General features: G+C 42.9%; 1 protein-coding gene across 1 annotated transcript in view; it reads right to left on the reverse strand.

The window, feature by feature from the left end:
- Window positions 1-1,781: 1,781 nt before the first annotated feature.
- CUNH14orf80 (chromosome unknown C14orf80 homolog) overlaps window positions 1,782-13,521 on the reverse strand; it is a 144,188-nt gene continuing 132,448 nt past the window's right edge. The window contains exon 8 of the mRNA XM_019530573.1: window positions 1,782-3,025. Coding sequence (XP_019386118.1) covers window positions 2,654-3,025 — 372 coding nt within the window. The 3' untranslated portion in view covers window positions 1,782-2,653. The remainder of the gene's footprint in view (window positions 3,026-13,521) is intronic.

Raw genomic sequence — 13,521 nt, forward strand, 5'->3', positions numbered from 1 at the left:
GGGGCCCAATCCTTTTTTTTCCATAGTCCACCCCCCACACCAGGCAGGGAGGGGAACCTGCCCCCCCATCCTTCCTCACAAAAGTGCAGCAAGCCGGGGATACCTTGCATGGCCACAGTGCAGTCCCAGTCTACCAGGAAGCATCAAGCACAGGGGAATTACCCCTCCACCCCCTGCTTGCTGCTGCCCAAGAGACCTGGGCAGGGTACCCACATCTCCCTGAACGTGTGGGGGGAAGGCAAAATTTGGCTTGCGGGCCAAATCCAGCCTGCCAGGCCAATCTATCTGGCTTGTGGGGCCCCTAAAAAATTTAGAAAATTAATATTTATCTGCCCCTGGCTGTGTGTCAAAGATGACACGAGCCAGGGGCAGTAGGACCCAGGGGGAGCCAGCAGCCGAACTAAACAGCTGCAGCAGCAAGTCTGGCCCGCAGCTGGGACATGGTGCTGGAGCGGCCACAGGTGGAAGGAAGCGACAGGAGAAGGGCAGCAGTGGCAGACAGGGGGCAAGTGCAGCAATAGGAACACGGGGCCAGTGCCAGTGCCCTGGGGCTAGGAGTGGCAGGAGCACAGAGTCCAGGCTTGCAGGACACGCTGGCGAGGGCTCTACCTGCCACAGAAGGGAGGGGGCAGGCTGTGGGCAAACCCTCCCCCTCCATGCAAGCCACAATGCTCCGCAGGCACCCTCCTTCCCACACACTCACAGCCCCCCACAAAGCCCATACCCACCCACCTATTCACCTTCCCCACAAATCTCCCCCATACCCTACAAACCTATATACACCCTTCCACCCACACCCCCACACAATATACAAGAGTAAGACTTCATTTTAAGCTATTATATTATCACCACTATGTACACTACACAAACACATGTAAAAATAAAATATTTTTTGAAATTAATGAATGTTGTAGTACATGTTTGATTTTTAGAACATAAGTTGGTATTTTTCTGTTTCAGAAATGGCAAAACCCCTTGCTGAAAGGAGTAATTCCAGGGGACAAAGGGAGGGACTTCTGGTGGCAAAAGTCAGGGATTGGGGGTGGGACTTCTGGTCCCAAGACGGCAAACAGGAGGAGGGGCACCTGTCAAGGAGCAGGGCTACCTATACAGCCCTAAAACTTTGTAATCAGCCCTCCACCTGAAATAACTGGCCGCCTCTTATCTATCCACATTTTGTGGGTGCCCAGAACATAGTCAGCCCGTGGCTCATGGAGTCCAGAGTTCTCTGACTCAGTCTGCAGCATGGCCCCTAGAGACTTCACATCCGCCATGCCCTACTCCATCTTGTTCTTTGTGGAATATGGCAGGGTCTCTGTCTGGAAAGTGAGGGTGGCTACCACCAACTCTATATGGCACAAGTTAGGCACAGTCTTATGTCCATGGCAGGTTGGTGAAATCACTCTCAGACCAATAAGTGTCCTGGCAAGTTTGGTCCTTTATTGACTTATACTTCTAGTCATTTCCACTTGTGCTAAACGCATAAGAAATCCTAGTGATGCTATAAGGCAGTTTTGCTTTGGCATTTCACACTGACTGAGAGCTGCAATAAATAACTGCCAAAAGGGTAGTGTAAGGGATAATCAGTCCATGCCCCTCCTTGTAGCCCCACTTCATCTCACAAAAGAACAATGATAATGATACAAATACCTGAAAATAATAATGTCCTCAAATGCACTTGAATTTCTAAGGGGCAACTGCTGACCGCACTCATGTGGACAAGCTGAGATGAATTACTAGGTTGGATTGTAGAAATACCACTGCTCATTGCAATTCAAAAATGCAAAGCAAACTGCTTTTATTTCTGAAGGTACATACATAAAATATAAATATATTTCTTCCTGTAAATGAGCAGAGAGGGACAGAATGCCAAAACTAAATGAAAAGCTTCATGTTCTTAGGGGGACAGAGTCTCTGGAGTGGAGACTGGAGTTTTGCAATGCTTGAAATGTAATGCTATATTTCTACTTAACAAAAACATTCTCTAGCAGATCCATAAATTATACCAGTGGGGCACATAACTCAATAGTTTTGTAAAACAGAGGGATTTTCCTTGAGAATGTGAACCAAGTGCCTAATACCAGTGAAGGCAGAAGATGCCTCTTTATTTACCATAAAGCATTTGTATCTGGCTTTGTGGTAACTCTGAACAGTAGCCTTACCATGGATATGCAAACTACCTGAACAACATAACAGCCGTCCTTGCACGTTGCCAATATATTTCATACCTGGTGCTCTACATGCCTTTCAGCATGGAAAGCCAATGGACATCTCTGCCCAGTACCTTGATTTGCTGCCAGATGTAATCTGTTTTTCGGACCACAGACTCACAAGTACATTATATCTAGCAGCTGAGTGCTCTAAAAGGAAACCCGGCTCCTAGTGGAAGCATCAGAAATCTGAGATAAAGGAATGATTTAAAATTTATCTCAAAAGTTCATTAGACCTGCTGCAGAATTTAATTGGCAAGGGTAGAATCACTAGGGAAGCAGTGTTACAGTCCGGATCTGTGTCATGAAACAGTGACAAGTGGCATTTTCAAGGCTGAAAATTAGAAATGACATTCAGCTCTTCGCCTCCCCCACGCCCATCCCAAGATTTGTAATGTGCTTGGATCAAAGAGCTCTATTTCTTTGCCTTCCTCCCTGCAGCATTATCTCTTCATAGGAGGTATACAAATCACACCGTCCAGCCCATCCACAATCTCAGTCAGCTTATGTCTGCACTCTTCCTGCAGTTGCTTTAGCTCTTTCTCCAGCCTGCCCTCTCTCATTCTCAGTTCATTGACCAATTCACTGGCACTAACATTCATAAGTGCCTCCTTGGCTCTGGATCTGCTAAAACTCATTTTGCTTGCAGGATGTTTGTCCTTAAATACCAGTCTGCATGGGCCATGCATTTTATTCTTTTTATGGGCACACTGGTATTTAAATTCTGATAATTTAAGCTCCACAGCTTCATGTATTTTTCTGATGGCTTCAGAGAACTCCTTCTCATCCAGTAGCTCTCTCTCTCTTGCTTTGATCTGTTGAGAGAAAATCATGGTTAGGCTTGTGTGCAGAATTCCTCCCACCACAACACAATGCAAAATGTCAAAGCTAAAAGAGGTTTTACTAGAAATCAGGTAAAAATCAGTGATCTGCTTTATGCATTAAAAACTCTTTGCTTTTTAGGAGGAAGGAGTAAGAGGTCATCAAAAGGCCTCTTCCTTTGATTTGATGCTGGGCATATGGCAGCTTTGGACTCCGCTCCCTGTAGCTGTGGCAAATTGTGGGAGGTTAAACTAGAGGCTGGGTGCGAAAGTGTGCAAGGCTGGATTCTCTATTCACTTTTGCATGCAGTGTGTCTAAGACACTGCTATTCTGATATAATAGCATGCAACATCACCTCACAGGAGAATAACTGACTGCACAAGGGACAGGTATGTAGCTATACCTGGTATGAGAAAGAGACCAAATCAAAGAAAGACACTCTAAGGATTTAACACAGGCAGACAGCAAACTGTCTGAGAAATGCTGTGTTGGGATCACACCGCCCTTTGCCAACAACCAGAGCAACGTACCAACAGCCTCAGGCCCTATCCTCACACACACACAAATAAGTATCTTCATTCCCTGAAGTGGAGTTACTTGTGTGAACAGTTAATCAAAAGTATGTTTGCAGGAATGGGGCCCCACAATAGTAGCATCAAGTGTACAGGTGCCAAGAGGTAAGCAGAAATTAGACATCATGATGGGCAGATGGCCATTGCTGCATGTTATCAGCATGCTCAGCACTTTGGTGTTCATATACCAGAAGTCAAACTGGATAGTCCTACTTTGCTCTTGCATAGCATTTTTTATAAATGCTTCATAAAGCGCGTTACAGAGTAAGTCAGTATCACTATACCCATTTCACAGACAGAGACATCAAGGCACAGAGAAGCGAAGGGACTCACGTAAAGTCACTCAGCAGGCTAGTGGCACAGCCAGGAACAAAACCCAGACCTCCTGACTTCCCATACACTAAGCCACATGCCTCTGTTAATACACTACAAGTAAATACCATCAACCATCTACTAAATGGGAGTAAATTTCAGATGCTTGCATTTCTATTCTCCACTGGAACATAGCCCCCAAATCACTGCCAAGTTTCCTAGGAAGTAATGCTGCCCAGGGACTCTTGATAGTGTGATGAAGAGAGACAGCATGGCCCCCAGCATCACAAAACTAAATTGCCACCACATTTCTTCAAAGACCACGTACTCCTGTCACATCCAGAAAAAGAATACATGCATAGTGCAACAGCCATGTACTGATATCCTTTATAAGGAACGACACCTCTTGGTATCAGTGATGAATCTGTGCCATGCTTGGTCCATTTGGCATAGGTTTTAAAGGTATACATTTTGTAACAGGTATGAAGAGCAGTTAGGAGACTATGGCTCTCCAGGTTCAGGAGACTATACTAGTACTTATGTTTAGAGGAATAAATCAAAAAAGCCTGACGGATTCTGTGAAGGATTTGCTAAAACTAGGAGCTAATGGAAGTGTTCAAAATAAGAGATTGGCCATGGTTTTCTTCTTGCTCTTACATCACTTGTCATTTAGCACAATGCATATGATTTTGCTGTTGAACTTTGTGCCTTCACAAGAGAAGGAACGTTCAGTCCATGAGTGGGCAAAGACAAGCACAACTCTCGTTTGATGCAAATATTAACTCTGCCCTTTAAGCAAAGAAAAAAAAATCCACAAAACTTTTTATAGTACTTGCCTTCTTGAAACCAGGATTTTTTTTTTCTCTACAACCAATGCCTACCAGTCTCACTCAAACTCTACGGCACAATTATACAGACATTCTTTAGTTCCTGCTAACTTGTGGTAGATTATCATAAACTGTACTTAGAAGAATTGGGATGACTCCTATTTTAAATTGAACCTGAAGATGTGTTGGCACCTTCCTTCTCATCAGGCTAGAAATCATCACATTGTCATAGTAACTTATTTAATTGATTTCCAGTTAGTTTTGTTGCTGTGGTTTGCAAATTTATCTTTTCTGCTAAAAAGTGGGGAGGGAAAGCAGATGATTTAGTTCTCATTGCAGGAAAAAATAATGGAACAAGGTTATCAACAAAGAATTAGAAGCTATAAATAAAATGAAAGCCTGCCAGCACGGTTTCATGGAACATAGATGTTGTCAAACAAACCCACTTCCTTTTTTCTTTGACAAGGTCCAGCTGACAAAAATCATAGTGTTGATGTGTTATACTTGCATTTCTCACAAATATGTGACTTGGTAATATGACATTTTGAGTAATAAATAAATAAACCACAAACCTTGTACCTATACGGAATTAGCAGAACACGCTTCGGGTGCATTAAAAACTGGCTCATTGTCAGATCTTAAAATGTAGCTGTTCTTCGGGTGGTACCAATGAGTAAGGCCTGTTTTCAGCAGACCTCCTTCCCCCACGGAACTGGTTCTTCGTGCAACACTAATAATTTTAACAATGTTCTATACAAAGACCTACAGTTTCTGCTGGTAAAATTTCATGATGAAACAAAAATAGCACCAGGCAGAAAATAATGAGGATAGGTAACTAGCAGAGAGGGATCTGCATCCCCTAGTTTGATGGTCACAGTCCAACCACAATCTATTTTAATATAGCTAAGCAGTGACTCAGAGACGGTCACTACAGATAAGCACCATGCCATGAGCTCTTAGTCTAATACTATGGCAAAAAGGGCCAATACAATCTAGGGTGTGTAAAAGAGGAATCTCAAGTACAATTAGGGAAATTATCTTGATCTTGCTTCTGCACACAATGCTGATAAGGTTGCTCTCAGAATAACTGTCTGCTTCTGATGTCTACACCCTGGGAAAGATATGGAAATAGTGGGAAAAGTTCAAGAGAACCACAAAAATGATTAAGGGGCTGGAAAATAAGTCTTACAAGAAGTTTAAGGATAGCAATCTATTCAGTTTATCACAGACAAAGTCAAGAGGTAATTTGATCAGTATGTATAGGCACTTAACACCTGGAAAAGACATCCATGGGGGGGTGCTTTTCAACCTCGTTTACAAGAACAAAATCCAATGGCTGGAAGTCAAAATGAATTGAACCTTGAAATGAAGGCACAATTTCCTAGCAGAGAAGGTAATTAAACATTGTAACAGCTTAAGATGGGAGATGTGGACTCAGGTTGCACTGACTATGATTAGTTTGTTTTCTAAAAGGGTTATATTTTAAATTCAGCTCCTTGGAAAAAAATTCCATTGCCAGGACACAGGGGTAGGCAGGTGTTAGATGCAGTGGTCATGATGGTCCCTTCTGGTGTTGGAACCTGTTAATCTGAATCCCCCTGTTCATCTCTTTCCTTCTTGGGCCATGAGCAGGATCACCTGCATTGTCATCAGGATGCTCTAACAGTGGCAGCTCTGCATTAAGACATTAACTATAATCAAATCTCATGCGTCAGTTTTTTAGCTGGTCATATGCAGGGGTCAGGACACTTTCTGGAGCTTGTTTTGGCCCTCCTTTGAAACCTCAGAGACTGGCTTAATTTGAAGCCAGGGTACCCCTTCATTCTAAGGTAATACAGAGACTCCTCTTTCTTAGATGCCTGGCCAATGTGTCTAACTCACAAGACTGCCAGACTCAAGGTCAGGAAGGAATTTTCCTTCAGGTCAGACTTCAAGGGAGCTTGGACGTTTTCCCTTCCTCTGCAGCATGAGGTGTGGTTTGCCTGCTGGCATCATTTGGGAGTGTCTCACCTGATCAGTTCTTTGCTGACACTGCTGACATCTTGGTCTCTCCTGTTCCCTGCCTGAAGCTTACAACAGCTTTGAATCTTAAAGACTGAAATCTTAGCCTGACTACAGCTATGGGGCTCAGTGTAGGGGTATCCAGGTAAAATGTTGTGACCTATTAATCTAGATAATTTATTAATTAGTGAATGGTTTTGTTTGGGAATACAGGCATAAATGATTAAGATGAAAATATAGTTCATTAAACTGTCTCATAGCCAATACAGCATAACTTCCTGAAGCACATTTTCTAGTGTTTAACAGTGAATAATAATCTAGATCCACTGAAGTCAATGGTGTTTGCAGTGGATTTATGACCCAGATATTTTGTTCCAGGTGGACACAAACCCTCAGACTGACCACAACTTCTCCATTCAATAATAAGCTATTGTTATTGATACACAGTGATAGCAGATAAGCATAATGCAAACAATTCTATATCTACAAGTCCCAGGGATGTCATCAAGGGAAGGTACACCTGGCCAGTATGTGAGCTTCACTCTGAGGTTCTCTCTTGAATGTCAAACGTCAGCAGCCTGGAGGTTGGAAGCAAAGACACCTCCCCCCCAAGTCGGGTGAGTGAGACAGGCTGGTGGTACGCTCTCTTTTCACAGTGGCCTTGGGTTCCGCTTTCAGGGACCTTTTGCTGCTCTAAAATCTCTCCTTTTCTGTTTGTGCCTGCCTAGTCTCGAGGAGGCACTCACACACAGCCATGACAGATGCTCCCGGTGCTGACCGCTGTGTAAGCTCCAGTGGTCTCAGAGACAGCCCACGATTTCCTCAAGGGAAGCCCAGAGACTTACTTGCCATGACTTGGATTTTTGTTTCATTGGTGGGCTCCCTTCCTGTGGTCCCCCACATATTGCCTGCACCTCCTGGCGGGTATCCATGGAGCTCCACCTCCCCTACACTCCATCCATACACCTGCCTTCAGGATGGCTACTTGGTGTTGTTGCGGCTTGCCCTCCAGTGTTGACTCTCCCCACTCTCCTCGTTGGCTGGGCTACAGATGACTCCTCCCCACTTCCTCCCTGAGATGTTTAAGCTGTCTCCATTCTTCCGCTGGGTCTCTGGCTATGGCCCGGCTGCCTGCCATGCTCCCCCAGCTGCTCCTACCCTGGGAGTGCTGCCCATGGTTCTGACCCTCGCCTTAGGGACTCTCCAGGCCCTCCCCGGAAGCAAAAGAAGAAAAAAAAGGAAGACATTAACAGAAGAACGAAGTGTAGGGCTGTGGCCCATCCCTACTCACTGGCCTGGCACTGGTGGTCCCAGCAATCCACTGGCATGGTCACAGCTGCCTTCCTTGGCTATGGACCCCTCTGGTGGGTCTGACTCTGGGTCCTTCATTGGCTCCCGGAACTGCCTATATCCAGTGCGAGAAGCACCTTTGCTGTCCACTCCCCATGGTGCTTCCCCCATGTTTCTCCCGGTACCGGCTTTTATCCCAGCCAGGCAGCATCCTGAGATGACATCACCCATCTGTGCTGTCTCCAACTGGAAAGCATGGGTGCTTTGTATTACTGCGGCTCGTCTGTCTCTCCCCTGCCTGTAACTGGTAAGTTTGCCTTGGCTTCAGGACTTTTCATGCAGGGACAGGTTGTCCCCCTCCCTGATCCTGCCACAGGAGGGGTCTCTTGTCCCCCAGTAACTGACCCCATAGGATACTGTTCTTTCTGTCCTTTGATGATTCTTCATCTTTGGGCATCGATGATTGGTCTCTCTGTGATCGTCATACTGTCTACATTCTGTCCTGTCAGCATATTCTTTAGTTTCACAAACTCATCACATGCACACATCCTAATTTTGGCTTTCCTGGCCTTCTCTTAGTCTGTTCCCCAAAATTGGAAATTCCAAGGGCTCTGCAATTGGGCACTGTGTGTCCTGGTACCACTTTATCTCATGTTATGGAATTATGTGGTACGTGTCTTCAATTTCCCAGCCTTTCTGCTTGCCACTTGTCTGTGTCAGACACAGTGGGCCTTGAAGAAACTGTCACAAACAGGCTTTAGAAATCAATTAACCCTTCCTGTTGCCCTGAATCATTGTTCTAATGCAATATTTATTTGACCTACAAGCCAATTCCCAAATGCAAACTTGTAAATACCATTTTCTAGTCATCAAATAGCACAAGTCCCACTAACTTAATGGAGGCCAGGATTACACATTCCTATCAAACCTTTCATGAGATGATCTTAAAATGCGTTGCAACTAATTAATCTTCTTTATGTTTTTGTGAAATAAGCATAATTCCACAAGTTCAAAAATGAGCAGCAAAATTAAACAAGAAAAATTGAGAATTCCTAAAAATTTTGAAAACACACAAAGTGCTTTATTACTGCAGAACATTCTGGTAATGTGTATTCTCTGCTTGTGAAAGAGTTTGAATACAAAGGGATCAACTACAGTCTACAGTTTTGCTTTTGCCCTTGTCTAAAAAAACCCTAGAGTCCTCTTCCACCACAAAAAAAACCTGGAGTCCCCTTCCATCACAATCCCCAACTAATAAGTCCCAGAACATTTCTTGCTGTTGCTAAAGTAATGTCATAGGACCATTTTTTCTGAGGAATGTGGGTGAAAAAAATAAAGATTTTATGTGCTCTCTCTCTTTTTCCCGTTGGCTATGAATACATGAAAATGGAAGTTGGCACATTTTGGAATTCAGGAGGGGGAAAGTCTCTTGGTACACTTCTGGAATGCACCAACAAGTACAAACTATGTTACTTATTTTATTATGACAAATTCATAGATACTAACTGCATTGAGAGAAAACAATTTCTAAATGGAACACTTTTTTCATGCTCTTTACTGACCATAAAGAGAGAGTTGACATTAACTGTTAGAGATGACACATGATGAATGTCAGAGGACTTCTTAGAAAAGTATATTCATCTCAGTGCAATGTGAACAACATGTTAAATGATTTCAGGAACACTTGATTTAACTGCCACAATACAGGTCTATTTGTAATGGTCTGAACAACAGAACTATTCTACCTGTATATGAGCCAGAACTGCAAAACTCTAATGAGAAGTCTGCACATGCTACCATGAGAAAGGCCCTGGATACTTTTAAAGAGTCTAAATTCTGTGGTAAGCCCTACTTTCTGAGGCAGCATTAAGTGATCTCAAAAAGGAAAAAATTCAAAGTATTAAATATGAAAAGAGGTAACATGATCAGCACAGTATTGCATGAAATTGAAATGTTTAGGGGTGAAAATTCAGGTTCTGTTTTGCACAGGGAGACTGTTAAAGTTTCTGACAGCAGATGGATTCTGTGGCAAAATCTGTAGACATGGAATCACAAAATGCCCTATTTGTACCCTATAGATTTTTCTTGTTAACAGCCTTAAAGATTACATGACCTTGAGGCTGCTTGTTCCGGCTTTTTGTACTTTACAGGCTCATGAAAGTATTCAACAGCCTTCTCCTATACATTTAATTGCTGTTCCTTAGCTCCTCAGTGTCTCCCATGAGTCAGCGTATACTGATTATTCTGGATGGAAAAACAATCTCAGCAGACCACTTCATATTAAACAAACATGTTTAAAAAGATTAGGAGCCTCAGCATTTTGTTTGACCTTTTGCATCCCAAGGCTCTGCCTTTCAGTTTTGATCTACCAGCTGGAACTAGAATTCACAATTAGATATGCAGTGCAGCATGACAGCTGCTGTGCATCTTCCCTCAGTAAATAAAATAAAATTATAATTGTTGTTTTCACATTTACAGAGACAACTTCATCCCAAAGGGCCCAGAGTATATATTTAAAAAGGATACAGGGAATAAAACCACCCACCAACAACATGCAGCCAGCTCTGGAATGGAACATAAATGTGCTTCATAGCTCACAGTGACACTTTTCATAGATTAGCCTTTTGCAAGCAGAGAAGATAGAAAAGATAGTTACCAGTACAATAACTGCAATTCTTCAAGAAAAGTTGTCTTGGTATTTGCCCCTTGGGTGGAGGGGGAAGGGACAAAGATTATGCTAGCAATGCCTAATTGGCCAACAAACAGGCCTTGCCTATCTTTATGCCTTTTTGTAAGAGCATGAAGAGCACTATGGGACCAACCAGCATTCCAGTTCTTTTCATGCAGTTTAATAAAGGGATCCAAAGTGGAATAGGACAGAACAGCTGAACAAGTTGCCCAGGCAAACTGTGAAACCTCCTTCATTGGAGGCTTTCAGGATAACCCTGGATAGGGCTTTGGGATGGTTAGGGATAGCACATCTGTATCTGACCAGATGGCCCCTGAGGCTCATTCATTCTAAATCTATATTCTGAGGGCAGGTAATGGAACACATGGGACAACATGACTTAAAGAGCTCAGTTTACAGTACTGTTACTGACTTTCCTTTCTTCTTCAAATGCTTGTTTTTAGGTATATTCTTCCATGGTGAATGTTGCTAAAGCAGTGCGTTAACTAAGAGACAGAAAAGGTAAATCTGATACCTTTTATTAGACCAACTCAAATAGTTGGAAAGATTCTTCTTAGCAAGATTTCAGACATAAATACCCTTCATCAGGCTGAGGAAGAATCTGCAGTAGGTGTGTGCTCTTCCTGGATGGAATGAATAGCAAAGAAACCAGAGGCAGTATGCATGCAAGAAAGGCAGTCAGTGAAGATGTAAACTGAGGAATAGTTTATAGTTTATAAACTATGGTTATATAGAACCAGTGGGCGAGAGACAGGTGGGGTGGAGGGGAATGGATATAGCTGGTAAATAGTGGAGAGGTACCTGAGGAGTCAGGTTACGCAAGTTATAATGCGTCACAAATCCAAAGTCTATATTTAGTCCATGATTTTTTGCATCCAGCAGGTTGATGAAGTGAAGTTCATAGACTTGTCTGTGAAAAGTGTTTTATAAATTCCCTTTGAGGATTAGAACTGAGAGATTGGAGAGAGAGTGGTTTTCTTGTGAGAAATGTGCCTTTACGGGTAATTGGATAATTATGCATTCATTCTGGTGTGCAGTTGTTGTTTGGTCTCTCCTACATATTTTCCATCGGGCATTTGGTGCACTGGATGAGATATATAACATTTCTGGAGGTGCAGGTGTAAGATCCAGGAATGGTGATGGTTCTGTTGTGGAGTGCAGTAATTGTGGGGGTACTAGAGATATGTTGGCAAGTTTTGCATTTTTTGTCATGGCATGGTCTGGATCTATTCGGCATATTTTGGGCTGTAGGAAGTTTGCTTCTGGTGATAAGGTTAGCAAGGTTCAGTGCTTGTTTGAAGGTGGTTCTGGGAAGATCTCTTTAAGAATTGGGTCTCCTTCTAGTATAGGTTGCAACTGTTTGAGGATTTTCTGTATAGGTTTGAGGGAGGGGTGATATGTCATAACCAGTGGTGTGCAATTCATGCGGATTTTCCTTCTGTACTGCAGCAATTCTTTACATGATATCTGGGTGGCTCCTTCAAATATGTTATCTACCTCCCTGGAGGAGTGTCCATGTTGAGTGAAAGCCTGTTTGAGATTTGTGAAATGGCAATCCTGGGTGTTCTCCGCAGTGCAAATTCGGTGGTATCTGAGGGCTTGGCTGTATATCACAGCTTTCTTGGTGTGTTTAGGGTGATTGCTGGTTTTGTGCAGATATGTATGTTGGTCTGTGGGTTTCTTGTATAATGTGGTCTGGATTTTACCATTCTCAGTACTGATCATCATGTCAAAAAAGCAGATGCTGGTTAACTAAGCGGTGGATTCCTGGAGCCTCATGATAGCCGTCACTGAAGGCCTGCCCTACAAAAGCATCCAGATCAGAAAACAGTTCTAATGCTAATGCTTAGTTAAGTATATGAATGGAATACCAGGTTGTTGCCTTATATATGTCAATGATGGGAACATTTTAAGAGATGACACTAAGGCTGCCTGGGCCCTTGCTGGGTGATCCCTTAAACTGTCAGGTGTTGGTGCTTTATTAAGGTCATAAGAAATTTGGAACCAATCTAAGGTCTGCTTCAAGAAAGACAGTGTGAAACTGTTTCATTTCTCATTCTTATAAGACAGAGATGTACAAGATTTAGGAAATACTCTGAAGGGTTCTATCCTTTGTAAACGGAAGGTTTAAAAGACTATGGCCTTTCTAACATCTCATAAATGAAGTGTCATCTCTTCACAACTGGAATGGGAAAGAACCCAGGTAAATTAATAACATTAATGTGAAAAGCCAAAATGAACTCAGGCAGAAACTTCACATATCTCATCATGATGAAAAAACAGCATAAGGAGGATCACGCATTAAAGTTCTTATACATGGCTACCCTGGCTGACCATGAGGCTGTAAGGAAAGCCACCTTCATGGAGAGAGAAAGAAATGAACAGGAAGCTAATCACTCAAATGAAGCTTATATTAGGGGTCTGGACATTACACTGACTCTTCAGAAGCATCTTAGAAACTCATTAGGACTGGGAGCAAAAACATAATGAAATTGTCAGGTGGAGGCTGGAAAGTGTTTGTAGATGCTACATGCACTAATGCACTTTCCAGGAGTTCAGGAACACACTTTGATGCCAAGATATAACCCAACATTCTCCAGCTGTACCGACTAGAAAAAATGTGACAGTGATGGCAATGTGGATCAAATTTTTCCATATACACATGCACACTTTTGTAATAATAAATAAAATCACATTTTGCCAGCAGCTATTTCATAGATTTCGTAGACATTAGGGCTGGAAGGGACCTCGGGAGATCATCGAGTCCAGCCCCCTGCCCAAAGGGCAGGAAGTCAGCT

This window comes from Crocodylus porosus, unplaced genomic scaffold (genome assembly GCF_001723895.1).
Source record: "Crocodylus porosus isolate Cpor-Errol unplaced genomic scaffold, CroPor_comp1, whole genome shotgun sequence".
Lineage (NCBI taxonomy): Eukaryota > Metazoa > Chordata > Crocodylia > Crocodylidae > Crocodylus > Crocodylus porosus.